This window comes from Rhinoraja longicauda, chromosome 8, assembly GCF_053455715.1.
Source record: "Rhinoraja longicauda isolate Sanriku21f chromosome 8, sRhiLon1.1, whole genome shotgun sequence".
NCBI lineage: Eukaryota > Metazoa > Chordata > Chondrichthyes > Rajiformes > Arhynchobatidae > Rhinoraja > Rhinoraja longicauda.
In genome coordinates, this window is record NC_135960.1 from 12,380,983 (window position 1) to 12,400,181 (window position 19,199).

A 19,199-nucleotide genomic window follows, 5' to 3' on the forward strand; every position below is an offset into this window, starting at 1 on the left:
AGCGAAATATGAGATGCTGTTCCTCCAGTAGATTGTAGTTCACGACTGCTCTCTAGTTGTTGGTTGGATGGTTCATTTGCCTGATAACAGATGGGAAGAAACTGTCCCTGAACCTGGAGGAGTGTATTTTCACTCTTTAGCTTTAGTCAGGCTTCACCTATTCTATCATGCCATTTTGTTTGTATTACAATGCGCCAGTGAAATTCTTATGGGTGTTTGGCTATTTGAAACATTCCAATAGACAGAAATTGTTGCCGTTTAGCCACCTGGAGCCTAAATTCAGAACCGAAATCTTTCAAAAGTCAATTTTGCTTGCATTTACCTGCATCAATGTTCAATTGCATTTAAACTTGCCTGGATTAAATTAAACTCAAATCCCCATGAAAACTGAGGGTAATTGAAGGTACAAACATGGGAATGTGGATAATTGAGGCTCCATTGTACTGGTTTCATTCTTCATTTACACCAGTTAAAGATATAAGTGCAATTTAGTGAATTCTGAACCAGCACAAACGCAGTACAAAACAAGCTCTTTTACTTTAAAGTTGAGATTTTATTTCAACAGACATGAATTGCGATGGCCAACTTAAATATTTAAGAGTGCACGTAAAATAAGCTTTGATGTTGTTTGCTGTCAATACTTGCCCTTTCTATTTAAGACATTGAATGTTTTGGCTCCAATATTAATCCTCCTCATGCTTAGCTAGCAATTACAGACACGGAAAGTAATTTAACAATTGGCTCAAAACCTCCCAGTGCTGATGTGCAAATAGGGTGTCATCTTGATATTAAACTTGGCCTGAGCTGAGCATTCTCCCCAGACGGCTGGTTGCTGCGAATGCAAATCCCACACTTTCTACTTGTGGGAAAAGGAAGCGAGTGGCTGTGTTGGGGCTGGAGGCAAGTTCCTGTCGTGGGATGTGAGCCAGGTCTGTCTCTTTCATTGACGCCGAGAGAGATTGCACTGAGGACAGGTCAATTGTCTTGTCTCGGTGTGCAGTGGAGGTGAGGGCTAGCAGGGTGTGCGTAGCAGGAAATATTACTGACTCGCCGTTTATTGTGGAGCTTACGCAACAGCACTGATCAGGAATAGAAAGCATTCCACATGCAGGGGGCTGTTCCCTTTGAGAGGTATCCACCACTGGAAACTTAATTAAGCCTCCTTCCTGCCCTGTCATTCATAAAACCGCCAGCATACAACAGCACTGATTCTCATTCACAAGATTTGTACTGGAGGGTGGCAGCGATGTCAACATGTACGAGACAAGTATTATTGAATGACTAATTGGGTAATTGTCAATGCGAGGATAAAAAGATGAAGGAAGAGGTTCAGAGAGGACATAATGAATTTATTACAACCTATTCTTGCTCAATTTTTCTCGTTACTTAGTCGGCCCAAACAAAACGAAGGAAAGATTCGCTCAGGATGTTGTCACGTTTTGACAAATTAAAAGCAATGAATTTTCCCCCTGACTCTTCCCTTTGCCTTTCCCCTTCCGACAGCAGCTTGGGCCGTTGATAGTGGCCGTTAACCCTCTGAAACAATTCGAAGTATCCTCTTTTAATCTGTCTAATTCTCTATCTTACAAGGAAAAAGAGTAGGTTTTCTTTGCATGTGTGTCGAGACACTTAAGAGGAACGAGAGGCTGTTGGTGGACAAAGCACTTAAATTGTCAATAGCTTTTTTTTTAAATCTCTTTTTATTTTCTCATTGCCAGACAAGAATTTATGTGCCAAGTCAAACAATAGCAAGAAATAAAATGGTACAGACCTGGCAAAGTGCCAGCCTCTTTTAGTAAATAAATGCATTTTGAATCAAAGGGCTCTTGTTTGCAGTAGGGAAAAGGACTTTGATTTATTCATGGTGATTAATTTATTTTTTTAAGTTTATTAAGATTAAAAACAAAGATATTGATTGGATTATGCATTTGTCTTCTCTCCCGGTTGTGTTTAAATTAACCCTCTTAGCATTGGGCAGTTTAATTTAGGGTTAAAAGTTGGATTTCAATGCAAAATATGTCCGCTCTTGCTGAAGTTTAGTCTTGTTTGTTAAGCTGATGCCCATATAGTCATGACAACAGCTGTAAGTGGATTTTAAAATGTTTTGAGCATTGTGATACTTTATTGCTGCCCTCATCCTCTCCACTCTTGGCTTTCATTTCATGTTTCATGTATTTTGCGTTTTCATGACTGTTGGCAGACCAATTTCCCTCCTGGGATAAATAAATAAAGTCCGATCATACCGTATCGTATCGTAACCAAAGTGATACAAGCACAAAACACAGCAGATATTGGAAATGTCTGGAGGAGGAGGGGGAGTTCAACGAGATCTGGGTGTCCTAGTGCATCAGTCAATGAAAGGAAGCATGCAGGTACAGCAGGCAGTGAAGAAAGCCAATGGAATGTTGGCCTTCATAACAAGAGGAGTTGAGTATAGGAGCAAAGAGGTCCTTCTACAGTTGTACCGGGCCCTGGTGAGACCGCACCTGGAGTACTGTGTGCAGTTTTGGTCTCCAAATTTGAGGAAGGATATTCTTGCTATGGAGGGCGTGCAGCGTAGGTTCACTAGGTTAATTCCCGGAATGGCGGGACTGTCGTATGTTGAAAGGCTGGAGCGATTGGGCTTGTATACACTGGAATTTAGAAGGATGAGGGGGGATCTTATTGAAACATATAAGATAATTAGGGGATTGGACACATTAGAGGCAGGAAACATGTTCCCAATGTTGGGGGAGTCCAGAACAAGGGGCCACAGTTTAAGAATAAGGGGTAGGCCATTTAGAACGGAGATGAGGAAGAACTTTTTCAGTCAGAGAGTGGTGAAGGTGTGGAATTCTTTGCCTCAGAAGGCAGTGGAGGCCAGTTCGTTGGATGCTTTCAAGAGAGAGCTGGATAGAGCTCTTAAGGATAGCGGAGTGAGGGGGTATGGGGAGAAGGCAGGAACGGGGTACTGATTGAGAGTGATCAGCCATGATCGCATTGAATGGCGGTGCTGGCTCGAAGGGCTGAATGACCTACTCCTGCACCTATTGTCTATTGTTTATAAAAGCAGGAGATGTTGGGGATACTCAAGTTGGTCAGTCAACACATGTAGAAAGACAGAATGAAAAGTTTCAGGCCGATGGGCTTGCTTCACATCTGGTGTGATGGATGGTTTGGTCCAGATCCAGGGGGAATAGAAAGAAAAGTCGAAGGAATGTTCTCCGATGTCAGCAGGAGAGATTAAATGATTAAAAATAGGGGGTTAAAATTGCATGGCAACAAAAGTCTAAAAGAGGTGTAAATGCAGAATAATGATCTGGAATGCAGGAAATGCTGGAAGTGTTCATTACCTCAACGTCAAGTTGGTGTTGAGTGTGTATGGCCCTTTCGCCTAGTCAGAAGATGAGGTGTTACTCCTGGAGTTTTAAACTCAGTTAATTGCAAAACTGGTCTCAGTAAAAAACAAGCAAATTCTTGCAAATTCTTCAAGGAAGAAAATCAAAATGTTTGGCAGTCACACAACTCGAGACCCACAGCAATGTAGTTAACTCTCAATTGCCCTCTGAAATGGAGAACTAAGGGCACAATGGAGTTAGGTTAGGTAAGGGGGAGGTGCAGCGTGACCTGAGTGTCCTTGTACACCTGTCACTGAAAGTTGGCGTGCAGGTACAGCAGGCAGTGAAGAAAGCTAATGGAATGTTGGCCTTCATAACAAGAGGATTTCAGTATAGGAGAAAAGAGGTTCTTCTGCAGTTGTATAGGGCCCTGGTAAGACCACATCTGGAGTATTGTCTCCTAATTTGAGGAAGGACATCCTTGTAATTAAGGCAGTAGGTTCACGAGATTGATCCCTGGGATGGCGGGACTGACATATGAGGTAAGATTGAAAAGACTAGGCTTGTATTCATTGGAGTTTATTAGAAGGATGAGAGGGGATCTTATGGAAACATATAAAATTATAAAAGGACTGGACAAGCTAGATGCAGGAAAAATGTTCCCAATGTTGGGCGAGTCCAGAACTAGGGGCCACAGTCTTAGAATAAAGGGGAGGCCATTTAAAACTGAGGTGAGAAAAAACCTTTTCACCCAGAGAGTTGTGAATTTGTGGAATTCTCTGCCACAGAGGGCAGTGGAAGTCAAATCACTGGATGGATTTAAGAGAGAGTTAGATAGAGCTCTCTCCCCGTTGGATTGCCACCTTGTCGTGGTCGGGGAGCTTGTGTGTCTCGGTGACCCCTAGAGCTATGCCAGCGGGAGATTCGGCTCCTGTTAGGGTTTCCCATGTTGGACAGGTCATAGGGTAGAGACGAGACGAAGAGCGATCCACTGGTCCTCCAGGTTGGGGGTTGACCACAGGGCTAACAACCCCGCCTTGTAAAACGAATATGTTACGGAAACAACAACTGAAGGAATCAACACTACTGGGCGTACAGACCCGAGTGGAGGACCTTCGTGGTTGCCCTACATGCCAGGGGGCATAATGGGCAGTAAGTAAGTAGATAGAGCTCTAGGGGCTAGTGGCATCAAGGGATATGGGGAGAAGGCAAGCACAGGGTATTGATTGGGGACGATCAGCCATGATCACAATGAATGGCGGTGCTGGCTCGAAGGGCCTAATGGCCTCCTCCTGCACCTATTTTCTATGTTTCTATGGCTCAAAGTGGACACTCTTAGTGACTGGGCAATAAATGCTGGTCAAATAGTTCACACCCATGTTCCAAGGATGAACAAACGGTCTCATCAGACCAATATTTGGGGTGCTCTAATTTGAGTCGATGTCGTTAAACAGAGAAGATGGAGAGACCAGGCTTGTGCCCAGCTCACGATCATTGACTTGTGGCCTCTGCCTTACAAAGCATTTGAGAAGGCAGCACAGTGGTGCAACGGTAGAGTTTCTGCCTTGCAGCGCCATAGGCCCGGGTTCGATCCTGACTATGGGCGCTGTCTGTCTGTACGGAGTTTGCACGTTCTCCCTGTGACCACATGGGTGCTCCTGTTTCCTCTACACTCCAAAAACACGCAGGCTGATGCGCCAAAGGGCCTGTTTCCACGCTGTACGTCTAAAGGATGTTTAAGAAAATAACTGCAGACGCTGGTACAAACCGAAGGTATTTATTCACAAAATGCTGGAGTAACTCAGCAGGTCAGGCAGCATCTCAGGAGATCCCATTCCTTCTCTCCTGAGATGCTGCCTGACCTGCTGAGTTACTGCAGCATTTTGTGTCTAAAGGATGTTGGTTGAAGGCAGGAATGGAATTGACTTATGTGCGTTCCTCCACCCTGCATCCAACGAAACAATACTCCTGTGAAATTTAATTAGGTCCATACATGGAAAATGGATCACTTGATGAGATATCCGAGGGAAGCCATGAAGTATGGAAGTGCTGTGGAGGAAGCCAGCATCTAGAAAGTGAGGACTGGCGGGAGTGTGTATTATTTCAAAAGCTGTTCCTAGTTTTTTACTTCTCAATTCAATTGAATGGTCTAAATTTGTGCAAATTTTCCTTTTATTTTTTTGGCTTTGCTTTCTAGTGCGCAATTTCATTTTCCATGGCTCTACAGTTTCAAAGTTTAAACGGGTTTGCTGACAGTTTTTTAAACTGGTTCATTTAATCCTTCTTAATCTGACCCCATCTGTTCATTTGTGTTTGCCACGCGGGTTGAGTTACGCCCAACGGTGACACCGAAAACACCAAATTCACCTTAAAAACAGATCTCTTAAAATGTGGTGCGCACACCCACGGTACAATGCGATAGAACTTTATTTATTCCAGGAGGGAAATTGATCTGCCAACGGTATTAAAACACAAAATACATGAATACAGGGCTTTCTCCATCGCTGCTCCCACCCTATGGAACTCACTACCCCAAACCGTTAGACTCCTCCACACTCACCACATTCAAAACATCGCTGAAGTCTCACCTGTTCAGTACTGCCTTCAACCACTGAAGGTCACCTCACCTTCTGTCTCCTTTCTCTATTCGTTTACTTATTTACTTATTTATCTATTTATTCATTTCCCTATGTTCTCTAAATCTCTGTAAAGCGTCTTTGAGTATATGAAAAGCGCTATATAAATAAAATGCATTATTATTATTATTATTATGAAACATGAAATTAAAGTGATGAGTGGAAAGGATTAGGATGTGCAAAGATTGGGTAGGGGAGGGGGGAGGGGAGCCAGTTTACCTCACGACAGAAGGGGGAGGAGTTGTACAGTTTGATCGGCACAGGGAAGAAGGATCTCCTGTGGCGTTCTGTGCTGCTTCTTGGTGGACTAGTCTGCTCCTCACGTTGACCAGTGTGTCATGAAGGGGGTGAGCTGTATTGTCCAGGATGCTGCGCACCTTTGAGGCCCATCATCCCCTCCAAGACCAGCTCCAACTCCGCCCCCGGGACAGAGCCAGCCTTCCTGATGAGTTTGTTGATCTTATTGGCGTCCACGGCCTTCGCCCTGCTGCCCCAGCACACGCCAGCAAAGAAGGTGGCACTGCCCTCCACCGATTGGTAGAACATCCACAGCATCTTACTGTAGACGTTGAAGGAGCGGAGCCTTCTCAAAAAGTGCAGCAGGCTCTGTCCCTTCTTGTACACATCCATGGAGTATTCCGACAGTATGGAAATGCGCCCAAAGTCTACGTCATTTTGTATCACTCCTCGCACTTAGGCTTGGGAAAGAGGGCATGGTTCGTTTCTGAATGGCCAATCTACAGCGTAAAAAAAAAAGAGTGATTTTCATCACCTTTACATGATGCCTTTACATCAAGGTTGTGATACAACCTCTACAACACTTTAAAAGACAGACTCTCTCTGCCAGCTGTAAAGTACGAGCTTCCAGTGTGTGAATTCAATTATTGATGTGCTTGGCCTGACACCGCACATGCTGTGGGCCTCTGCTAAGATCAGGAGGAGGCGCCCTTCAAATGGCGGCAGCTTTTAAATTGAAGAGGGCAAGCCTATGAATAATGAGGCAAGAGTCAAAGATGTTTAATTGTAATATCTACCGGCAATTCTGACTTGCGGCTGCTTACCAGCCCCATTAATGCAACAACACAGGATGATGATTAACATATGATGAGCGTTTGTAGGCACTGGGCCTGTACTCACTGGAGTTTAGAAGGATGAGGGGGGATTCCTCATTGAAACTTACCGAATAGTGAAAGGCCTAGCTAGAGTGAATGTGAAGAGCATAGAGTCATAGAGTGATACAGTGTGGAAACAGGCCAAACCTGCCTGCGTTTGGTCCATATCCCTCCAAACCTGTCCTGTCCATGCACCTGTATAACTGTTTCTTAAACGTTGGGATAGTCCCAGCCTCAACTATCTCCTCTGGCAGCTTGTTCCAATCACCCAACACCCTTTGTGTGAAAAAGTTACCCCTCAGATTCCTATTAAATCGATTCCCCTTCACCTTAAACCTATATCCTCCATCCTCAATTCACCTGTGAATGTTTCCACTAGTGGGAGAATGTAGGACAAGAGGCCATAGCTTCAGAATAAAATTACATTCCTTTAGAAAGGAGATAAGAAGGAATTTCTTTAGTCAGAGGGTGGTGAATCTGTGGAATCCATGGCCACAGAAGGCTGTGGAGGCCAAGTCAATGAATATTTTTAAGGCGGGGACTCACAGATTGTTGATTAGTACGGGTGTCAGGGGTTATGGGGCGAAGGCAGGAGAATGGGGTTGAGAGGGAAAGATAGATCAGCCATGAGTGAATGGCGTAGTAGATCTGATGGGCCGAATGGCCTAATTCTGCTCCTAGTACTTATGAACCACACAAATAAATAGATAACAATACAATAAATTAGTCATCAATAATACTGGGTAATCAGACCAAAATAGTGTAGAACCTAAGTAGGCAGAGATCAGCCATGATTGAATGGTGGAGTAGACTCAGTGGGCCGAATGGCCTAATTCTACACCTATAATTTGTGAACTTGTGTACACAGGGCAACCAAGACATGAGTTATGATCACGAAACACAAATCGAGGACATTGCAAATAAAAATGGAACCTGATGAAAATACTCAACATGCCAGTCAGCATCTGTGGCGAGAGAGCCAGAATTAATGTCCACGATCTTTCGTCAGAGCTTGACAAAGTAGGGAAACTAGGATTAAAAACAAATCGCAGGGGGAACTGGAGTTGAGTGTCAGTCAGCAACTGTAGACAGACAACGTTTTGGATTGGGTCCCTCCTTCAGACAGATGGAGTATCATATCATATCATATATATACAGCCGGAAACAGGCCTTTTCAGCCCACCAAGTCCGTGCCGCCCAGCGATCCCCGTACATTAACACTATCCTACACCCACTAGGGACAATTTTTACATTTACCCAGCCAATTAACCTACATACCTGTACGTCTTTGGAGGGGTGAGAAAGCTGTTGAGGAGAGGTAAGGATGGGGCAAAGCCTGGCAAGTGAGTTTGCATGTGGTCTCCTTTACTGCCAGAGTGAGGCCATGTACAAACTGGAAGTACATCACTTCATATTACGCTTAGGTAGCCTACAACCCAGTAGTATGAACATTAAATTCTCCACTTTTAAGTAAATCCCACAAATATCCTGCTCATTTTCACCCCACTTCCCTTCCTCCTCCTCCTCATCCTCCATCCATTCCTATTCTGAGTCCCACCCTTTTTTCATCTCCAGCCTTTGTTGCTATCTCCATGCATCTGCTAACCAACCCTCCTCACCTCTATCCACCTATTACTTGTCAGGCTTTGCCTCATCCCTGCCTCTCTTTACCAACTTTTTTCCCCTACCCCATCGGTCTGAAGAAGTACCCTGATCCAAACCATTGTCAGTCCATTCCCTCCACAGATGCATCCTGACCTGCCGAGTTATTCCAGCACTGTGCTTTTTTGCTCAAAAGATTCCAGCATCTGCATTCTCTTATGTCTCTATGAAAATTAGAATATTATGTTGAAAGTTTAAATCACTTTATATCCTGTTTAGTGTTAGCAATAAAAACCAAGGAGATCGCTAGTGCACAATATCCTACTATTGGAAGTTTGCTTGTGAGCTATTTAGTTTAGTTTAGAGATACAGCGCGAAAACTGGCCCTTCAGCCCACCGAGTCTGCACCGACCAGCAATCCCCGTACACTAATGCGGCACACACTAGGGACAATTTACATTTATACCGAGCCAATTAACTTACAAACCTGTAGATCTTCGGAGTTTGGGAGGAAACCAAAGATCTCGGAGAAAACCCACGCGGTCACTGGAAGAATGCACAAACTCCGTACAGACAGCACCCGTAGTCGGGATCGAACCCGGGTCTCTAGCGCTGTAAGACCCGTAAGGCAGCATCTCTACTGCTGCACCACCGTACCGGCCTGACCATTTGTTTTCCGTTAGCCAAAGTTGGAAATGCCATAACCTAAAGAAAGTTGCAAAAAGGGGGAAAAAATCAAGTTAAAGGGGGTGAACACGAAGGGGGATCTTTTCTATCTCCATCATAAATTGGCAGGGCTTTGACCAGTAACGGTGAGAGTCCTTGGTAGGATATCTGTCAAATCGCTGGTGCTGCTAATCCTGCTGATTCCAAGCAGTTGGTTCTTCGGTAAAGAGGGAAAAAACCCCGTGGGATAGACAAGGTTTGAGGGCATGCAGCAGCCTTATAAAAGGGATTACTGCTAAAGTCAGATTGGTGGGGTATCTACACTATGGCCTATTGCACTGGTGAAGCTTTAAAGAGGACCCAGGAGCAAGAGATTGAAGTCACCAAAGGCTTAAGGCGTCTAATACACTCAAGGCAAAGTGACCATTGGCTTCTTACAGTTTGCAAAAACAAAGAACTGCAGATGCTGGTTAATACGCAAAAGGACACAAAACATGACTACTGACTTTGTGTCCATCTTGGGTATAAACCAGCATCTACAGTTCCTTTCTACGCAGCCCTGTGTTCATGGTGGATTAGGAGTTTGAAATGGAAAAGCACCATGAGTCACAGGTAGCTGCTGTTAAGAGATTCTCCTTCACAATTCTACTCACACGTTACATACTCTGCAGTGAACCTTACATGCTGTCCAGCAATGATTCTGAGCTTGCTGCTCATGACATTGGCTCTCACCCCATCCCATCTCATTATAAACTGAGAGCATTAAATGAGTGTGAAGCCTGCAAATCTTGTTACAAAATGCAAGAAGTGGTAAAATGGGCACTTTGGGGATATTAATGTTTTGACGCGTAAACTGCTATTGAATGGCACTATTAAAGAAAAACCATAGACACCTCCCAGTGTCCATGTCAACTTTCATCCCTCAGTCAAAGTTGGCTTCATCACGAGCCTTTGTCCTAACATGTTTGGATGCACTTTGACAAAAAAAAATTTTAGATTTAGAGAAACAGCGCAGAAACAGGCCCTTCGGCCCACCGGGTCCGCGCCGCCCAGCGATCCCCGCACATTAGCACTATCCTACACCCACTAGGGACAATTTTTACATTTGCCCAGCCAATTAACCTACAAACCTGTACGTCTTTGGAGTGTGGGAGGAAACCGAAGATCTCGGACAAAACCCACGCAGGTCACGGGAAGAACGTGCAAACTCCGTACAGCACAGCACCCATAGTCAGGATCGAACCTGAGTCTCCGGTGCTGCATTCGCTGTAAGGCAGCAACTCTACCGCTGCGCCACCGTGCACATTGCACAAATAGCACATTGTGAGTCTGAAGAACTTTACCAAAGCCTGGAGAAGGGTCCTGACCCGAAACATCACCTATCCATGTTCTCCTGGGATGTTTCCTGGCCTGCTGAGTCAATCCAGCACTTTGTTTCTATCTTCGGTACAAACACAGGGCTATCTTGTCCAGGGCTCTTTGTCCAGTGAATGATATGAACCTCCCGATTCAAACTCGTTTTGGGCCAAACGATGGCATGGCACTTTGTGGGTCACTGCTGCCACACGGTTGTTCCCCAAGGATTTTTGCCCATCTTAACCCGTCCACCTGCTCATGGTGTAAATAAGTGAAATTGAAGCTGGGAGAAATGGCCAACACTGCTCCCCTAAATGCCATTGATGCTGGAATTGTTTTTAGTTTTAAATGAGAACATGGCTTAATCCATGAAAAGAATCATCAGGTTTGAATCTGAGTCATGACCTGGGCTATTCCCGTGCAGATCTAATGGAGTTATTCACTGTTTGAGGGGCACCCTTGAGCACAGGAACTTAAGCTGAGACACCATTGATCAATCCAGGTGGAATTGAAATTGAATGACACTAAAGAAAAAAAAATGCATATCTCCCAGTGACCACGTCAACTTTCACCCCTCAATCAAACTTGACTTCATGTCTAGCCTTTAACCAACCATCTACCTATCAAAATTCCCCCTCACTTGTTGCCAACCATCACTGTGCAGTAAGGAACTGCAGATGCTGGTTAATACCAGATAGACACAAAGTGTTGGAGCAAATCATAATCGTAATGGTAATTTATTAGCCAAGTATGTTTTGCAACATACAAGGAATTTGGTTTGCCATACAGTCATACCAGAAAAACAACAAGACACACAACTACATACAAATTTGACATAAACATCCACCACAGCGGCTCCCCCACATTCCCCACTGTGATAGAAACATAGAAACATAGAAAATAGGTGCAGGAGTAGGCCATTCGGTCCTTCGAGCCTGCACCGCCATTCCAACTTTCATGATAGAAGGCAATAAAGTCTTATCTTCTTTCCTCCTTTCCCCCCGCGGTTGGCGGAGTGGAACCATCCACAGCCGGCGATCGAGCTCCCACGTCGAATCAGTCTAAGCTCCCGCGTCGGGACGCTCCCGCATCGGGACTCCTGCGGCTTGGAGTTTCCGAAATTGGTCAATAACCAGGGACCGCAAGCTTCACAGTGTTAAAGTTCGCAGCTCCTGCAGGTTGGAGCACCAAAGGCCAACCCCTGGCAAAGGGATCGCCCGCTCTGAGATGTTGAAGTCCGCAGGCTCCTGCGGTTGGAGCTCTAGAAGTTCCAAGCAAGAGGTCGCAAACCCGACGATGTTAGGCTGCAGTGAAGACAGAGATACGACACGGAAAAAGTCGCATCTCCGTCGAGGAAAGAGATTAAAAAAGTTTCCCCCCACCCACCCACCCACCACCCCAATCAAGCATCCCGATCTGAAACATCCAGGTTCACCAGAGATGCTGCCTGACCCACTGAGTTACGCCAGCACTGTGTGTCTTCTTAAAAAATTAACCAGCATCTGCAGTTCCTTGTGTCTAATTTATCGCCTTGTTGCTTTTTGGGACACTGCTGTGCCCACATTAACTGTTCTATTTTCCCACAATGCAGCAGCGACTATACCGTTGGGAATGAAGTTCACCAGCACTTAACACACACATGATTATCAACCACTGTGTACTCATCCCAGCATGTTAAGATTCAGTGTGAAACAGAATGCACGGCATTAACTGGCAACCTGAACTCGTGCAGGCACCCAGTGCAGCTGGCAATGGCCTTGCGTCTCTCTCCAGATGAAGGAAGCCCTATAACTGAAGTTCTTTATAAGAAACCCTGCTAAACTCTTCAAGGTTGAGCATTGGTATAAATCACTACAAGTACCCTTCAACTTTCAATACTGCATTGAAACATGCACACCTTGGTTTAATTAAAGCCAAATTAAAGTTGGTCTGCTATAAAAGGTGGCAGGAAACCACACCCAACTATTAACGTGAACAGTGTTCGCCAGGGAAAACGTGTACACATCAGCCCTTTTCTTCCATAAAGCACCAGAAAGGGACAAAGCTGTCTGATCACTTCGATCAGGCTCCATTAGCAGGAGAGGAAGTGTGTGCCTTTTTCTGCATGATTGGGCTGTGAATTTAAGTGGTTCTGCTACCTGTTGCTTTTGAAATCCTTCTGTCAGACTGAATGACTTGGGTTGTCTTGGTCAATCAATGCAAGTATACTTCTGATTCTGTGTTCATCGCACTTTGGCGTAATGAGAGCACCACCGATTGCTGAAAGGTTTCATTTGAGTTTAGTGGCTAGTTAAGAGATCCAGCATAGAAAAAGGCCCTTCGGCCCACTGAGTCCACGCCGACCACCCATCGCCTGTTTACACTAGTTCTAAAGTTATCTCACTTTCGCCTCCACTCCCCACACATCAGAAGCAATTTACAGAGGCCAATTATCCATAAATGCGCATGTCTTTAGTGGAGATGTGGGAGAAAACCGGAGCATCCGGAGGGAATCCACACGGCGATTCTTTTCCTCTGTTTTTTTTATCTTCGGAAAACAGTCACCCATCGGGAATGTAGTTAGTCATTTGTGGAGTGCCCATAGAGTCACAGAGCTGTACAGCATGGAAACAGGCCCTTCATCCCAACTCATCCATGGTGGGGCTGTCAAAACGCAGAGGCCATATGAATGAATGAATACTTTATTGTCGCATGTGATAAATCACAGTGAAATTCTGTGCTTGCATACCCAAGGTATGTAAAGGTTGGCACATAAGGGTGCTGACATAGTTACAAAGTATCTGTGCCAGGTCCTCCTTTGTTCTCCAACCCCCCTCCCTCACGGCGGTCCCCCCCATTGTCCATTGTTCCTTCCCTCGGCAGCAGCATCCTCACTCCACTAGTCCATCAGTCGGCGCCCCCATCGACCGCCGCACTGACCTCTCCACTAGCGCCGCCCCCGGCCCTAGCGCGCGGGCTCCGCCGGCCGTGGGCTCCGACCCGCAGGGGGCTCCGACATCGGCCAATCTGCGGCCCGCCGGGAGGCGTCTGCCGCGGCGGCCCGCTGGGATGTGGCCACATGTTTAAGTTGAGACGAGAAAGATTTAAAAGACCTGAGGGGCAACATTTCCACATGGAACCCAGGAATGATTACGTTCACATATGATGTGCGTTTGACAGCACTGGGCCTCTACTCGCTGGAGTTTGGAAGGATGAGGAGGGACCTCATTGGAACTTACCGAATAGTGAAAGGTCTGGAGAGGGTGGATGTGGAGAGGATGTTTCCACTAGTGGGAGAGTTCACGGCCTGAGGGCATAGCCTCAGAGTAAAAGGATGTACCTTTAGAAAGGCAACGAGGAGGAATTTCTTTAGTCAGAGGGTGGTGAATCTGTGGAATTCATTGCCACAGACGGCTGTGGAGGCCAGGTCAATGGATATTTTTAAGGCGGAGTTTGATAGTTTCTTGATAAGTAAGGATGCCAGGGGTTATGGGGAGAAGGCAGGAGAATGGGATTGAGAGGGAAAGATAGATAAGCCATGATTGAAGGATTGAAGTTGACTTGATGGGCCAAATGGCCTAATTCTACTCCTATCGCGTATAAATGAGCCACCAGGGGCAGGTGCAATTATGATATTTTTAAAGATCCTTAGACAGGTACATGGATTGGAAAGATTTGTCGGGATAAGGGATAGGCAAGTGGGACTAGCTCAGTTAAGGAACCTGGACAGTATGGTACCACCCTTGCAAATCCTTTCTGCATGATTTCCAGTTTAATGCCCTCCTTCCCATAACAGGGGACCACAACTGTGTGCGGTACTCCAAATGTGGCCTTATCAACAACTTGTACAGCTGTAACAAGACGACCCAACTCCTGTACTCAACTTCCTGACTGATGAAGGCAGGTGTGCTAAAAGCCTTCTTCACCACCCTGTCCACCTGTGTCCTCCCCTTCATAGGATTATGTATTACACCCCTAGGTCTCTTTGTTCAACAACACTTTCTAGGGCCATGCCATTTAGTTTAAGTCTTTCCCTGATTTGTCCTACCAAATTGCAATCCAATTTAAATTCCACATGCCATTCCTCGGCCCATTGGCAAAGTTGGGCGGCACACTGGCGCAGAGGTAGAGTTGCTGCCTAGCAGCGCCCGAGACCCGGGTTCGATCCTGACTAGGGGTGCTGTTTGTATGGAGTTTGTACGTTCTCCCCGTGACCTGCGTGGGTTTTCTCCGAGATATTTGGTTTCCTCCCACACTCCAAAGACATATAGGTTTGTAGATTTGGTATAAACTAAATTGTCCCTAGTGTGTGTAGGATAGTGTTAATGTATGGGGATTGCTGGTCGGCGCAGACTCGGTGGGCCAAAGGGCCTGTTTCCACACTGTATCTCTGAACAAAATCTAAATTAAGCTGCTGCTTAAATTCTAGATAGCCTTCTTCACTAGCCACGGTACAACTGACTTTAGAGTTGTCCAAAAACTTACTAACCATGCCACCAATATTTACATCCAAATTGTTAAAGTAAATAACGAACAAAAGTAAGCCCAAAACCAATCCTCCTGGTACACCACTTGTTTTTAGGCCTCAAGTCTGAAAATGTTGTATCTAAGTGGCTAGCTCTCCCTGGATCCCATGCAATCTTACCGTCTAGACCACTCTACTATGTGGTAGTAGTTGTCAAAGGGCTTGCTAAAGTCTATGTAAATAACGTCTACTACACTGTCCCCATCGATCGTATTGTTAACCTCTTTAAAAAAAATAAGCTTGAGTCAAATTGGTAAGACATGATTTTCCGTGCACAAAACCATGCTGACTATTTCTAATTACTCCTTGGTTTTCTTACATCTTTTCTTAGATAGAGGCACCACATTAGCCATTCTCCGGTCTTCCGGCTTCTCATCCGTAACGATTGATGACACAATTATGTCTGTCAGTGGGCCCCACAATTTCTTCCCTAGCTTCCTGCAATGTTCTTGGATACATTTGATCGGGTCCTGGGGATTTATCTACCTTAATGCATTTTAAAAGGTTCAGCTCGTCTCGTGACAATACCTCCCAAGTACCGTTATTTCAGTACTTCTTCAGTGGTACTCGGCACCACTTTCATGTTGGTATTTTTCCTGGCAAGATGTCAATGTCCTTCTCAAGGAGGAGATTTTTTAAAACGTGACCATTTGTAAGTGAAGCTGTGGGGGGAAAAATATGAAAGCGCCGTGCACTCCGCGTTGAGCGAGGAATGACATTACTTTGCAACAGTAAACCACTGACCTTTGCTCCACATTTCCAGCTGCTTTGAATCAAGATGCACAATGTAAATATGAATTTACTTAGTTAGTTCGCAGTGGAAACTCAGCCTCTTTTCTACTTAAGAAATGCCGACTGAAATCTAGCTCAAGCAGAATTGAACATTGAGCTACGAGTCGGCTTCTTGCTCCAGTCCTCCTTCAACCAGCGTGGTATCAAGGCGGGCTTGTGTGGTGCACGTTGCAGTTTGAGACAGAACAATAAGTCGGGATGTTGAGCAGCATTGCACATAAACCGGCAGATCACTTTCCATCTCCCCGCAACGAACTTGAACTGATTTCCATGTACAGGCTCGCTTGACGGTCGGTCGTAAAATGCCAAAAACTGAGTGATCTCGAAGGAATATTTTGCTTCTGTCTCCTCAGGCCCCCTGCCTTGGCCGGAAGCCCTGTCTTCTCGGACATCTCCCTCATCCGGCTCTCTCCTCACCGGAACCCAGCAGGGGCAGGGGAGTCCCCGTTCAGCCCGCCCCATCCGTACGTCAACCCGCACCACATGGAGCATTACCTGAGGACCATGCACGGTAGCCCCACGCTGTCTATGATCTCCGCTGCAAGAGGCCTGAGTCCAGCCGATGGTAAGCCTTGCTGCTTTCTTTATCCGAATGTCTATGTCTCAGACGGACGCAAAGTGCCGGAGTAACTCAGCTGGTCAGGCAGCATCTCCGGAGAAAAAGCATGATGTTTTTCAGGTCGGAATTGTGAGGAAGATGCAATAAGGCTGCAGGGTGACTTGGACAGGTTGTGTGAGTGGGCGGATACATGGCAGATGCAGTTTAATGTAGATAAGTGTGAGGTTATTCACTTTGGAAGTAAGAATAGAAAGGCAGATTATTATCTGAATGGTGTCAAGTTAGGAAGAGGGGATGTTCAACGAGATCTGGGTGTCCTAGTGCATCAGTCACTGAAAGGAAGCATGCAGGTACAGCAGGCAGTGAAGAAAGCCAATGGAATGTTGGCCTTCATAACAAGAGGAGTTGAGTATAGGAGCAAAGAGGTCCTTCTACAGTTGTACCGGGCCCTGGTGAGACCGCACCTGGAGTACTGTGTGCAGTTTTGGTCTCCAAATTTGAGGAATGATATTCTTGCTATTGAGGGCGTGCAGCGTAGGTTCACTAGGTTAATTCCCGGAATGGCAGGACTGTCGTATGTTGAAAGGCTGGAGCAATTAGGCTTGTATACCCTGGAATTTAGAAGGATGAGGGGGGATCTTATTGAAACATATAAGATAATTAGGGGATTGGACACATTAGAGGCAGGAAACATGTTCCCAATGTTGGGGGAGTCCAGAACAAGGGGCCACAGTTTAAGAATAAGGGGTAGGCCATTTAGAACTGAGATGAGGAAAAACGTTTTCAGTCAGAGAGTTGTAAATCTGTGGAATTCTCTGCCTCAGAAGGCAGTGGAGGCCAATTCTTTGAATGCATTCAAGAGAGAGCTGGATTGAGCTCTTAAGTATAGCGGAGTCAGGGGGTATGGGGAGAAGGCAGGAACGGGGTACTGATTGAGAATGATCAGCCATGATCACATTGAATGGCGGTGCTGGCTCGAAGGGCCGAATGGCCTCCTCCTGCACCTATTGTCTATTGTCTAAGATATAATGTGCACATGTTATCATGGTGCCATTCACATGGCTATTCAACATCCCTCTCAATCTGAAGAAGGGTCTCGACCCGAAACGTCACCAATTCCTTTTCTCCAGAGATGCTGCCTGACACGCTGAGTTACTCCAGCTTTTTGTGTCTATCTCCGGTTTAAACCAGCATCTGCAGTTCCTTCCTACAAATTTCCTTTTTGATGTTAGCTAAGGGGATGGTCACTTTACAATTACTTGATTTTGTTCACTTTTTTTCAGATAGTGCTCCTTCTGAACTAGATAAAGTGAATGCAAAAGCCAAAAATCAAGTTTAATTTTCCCCTCTGCAGAATTCTTATGGCAAAACACGCCTTTCCTTAAACACTCGGGTTTATGCAATGGAAAAAAATAATAAATGAATAGAGTGGCACAGAGGTGGAGCTGCTGCCCTACAGCGCCAGAGACCCAGGTTCAATCCTGACTAAGGGGGCTTGTATACACTGGAATTTAGAAGGATGAGGGGGGATCTTATTGAAACATATAAGATAATTAGGGGATTGGACACATTAGAGGCAGGAAACATGTTCCCAATGTTGGGGGAGTCCAGAACAAGGGGCCACAGTTTAAGAATAAGGGGTAGGCCATTTAGAACGGAGATGAGGAAGAACTTTTTCAGTCAGAGAGTGGTGAAGGGTGGAATTCTCTGCCTCAGAAGGCAGTGGAGGCCAGTTCGTTGGATGCTTTCAAGAGAGAGCTGGATAGAGCTCTTAAGGATAGCGGAGTGAGGGGGTATGTTGAGAAGGCAGGAACGGGGTACTGATTGAGAGTGATCAGCCATGATCGCATTGAATGGCGGTGCTGGCTCGAAGGGCTGAATGGCCTACTCCTGCACCTATTGTCTATTGTCTATTGCCTACTCCTTTGTCTATTGTCTATTGATTGGACAGATTTTGTACGTTCTCCCAGTGACCACTTGGGATTTTCTCCGGGAGCTTCGGTTTCCTCCCACATTCCAAAGACGTGCAGGTTTGTAAGTTAATTGGCTTGGATAAATCACCCCTAGTGCACAGGACGCAAAACTGGGATAACATAGAGTTAGTGTCCGGAAGATTGTTGGTTGGCGCATACTTAGTGGGCCCAAGAGCCTGGTTCCATGCTGTATCTCTAAACTCTAAACTACCCTCAAATATTTAATTTGTTCTAATTCTACGGACATAACAGGCAAATCGGCATTTAACGTCCATCTTTAATTGCTCTTGAAGTCAGTGGCTAACTAGATCATTTCAGGGTCAACCAAGTCAAGTCAAGTTTATTTGTCACATACACATACAAGATGTGCAGTGAAATGAAAGGTCACCCACAGTCCAGCAATAGAGCAATAAAAATAAGCAATTTCACACACAATCACATCCAACAAAAAACAACGAACAAAAGAAACATCCATCACAGTGAGTCTCCTCCAGTCACCTCCTCACTGTGATGGAAGGCCAGAATGTCTTTTCTATTCCCCTGCCGTCTTCTCCCGCGGTCAGGCTGTTGAAGTTGCCACGTTCCAGGCCGCGCCAGACGGTGAAAGGTCCGCAGCGGGCCGACCCAAGCCCCGCGATTCGGGGCGGGCGAAAACGCCGCCGCTGCATGTCGGGGCAGTCGT

General features: G+C 45.6%; 1 protein-coding gene across 1 annotated transcript in view; it reads left to right on the top strand.

The window, feature by feature from the left end:
- Nucleotides 1-19,199, top strand: part of gli2a (GLI family zinc finger 2a) — a 425,818-nt gene that overhangs the window by 296,482 nt on the left and 110,137 nt on the right. Inside the window, exon 6 of the mRNA XM_078403330.1 lies at nucleotides 16,339-16,550. Coding sequence (XP_078259456.1) covers nucleotides 16,339-16,550 — 212 coding nt within the window. The remainder of the gene's footprint in view (nucleotides 1-16,338; nucleotides 16,551-19,199) is intronic.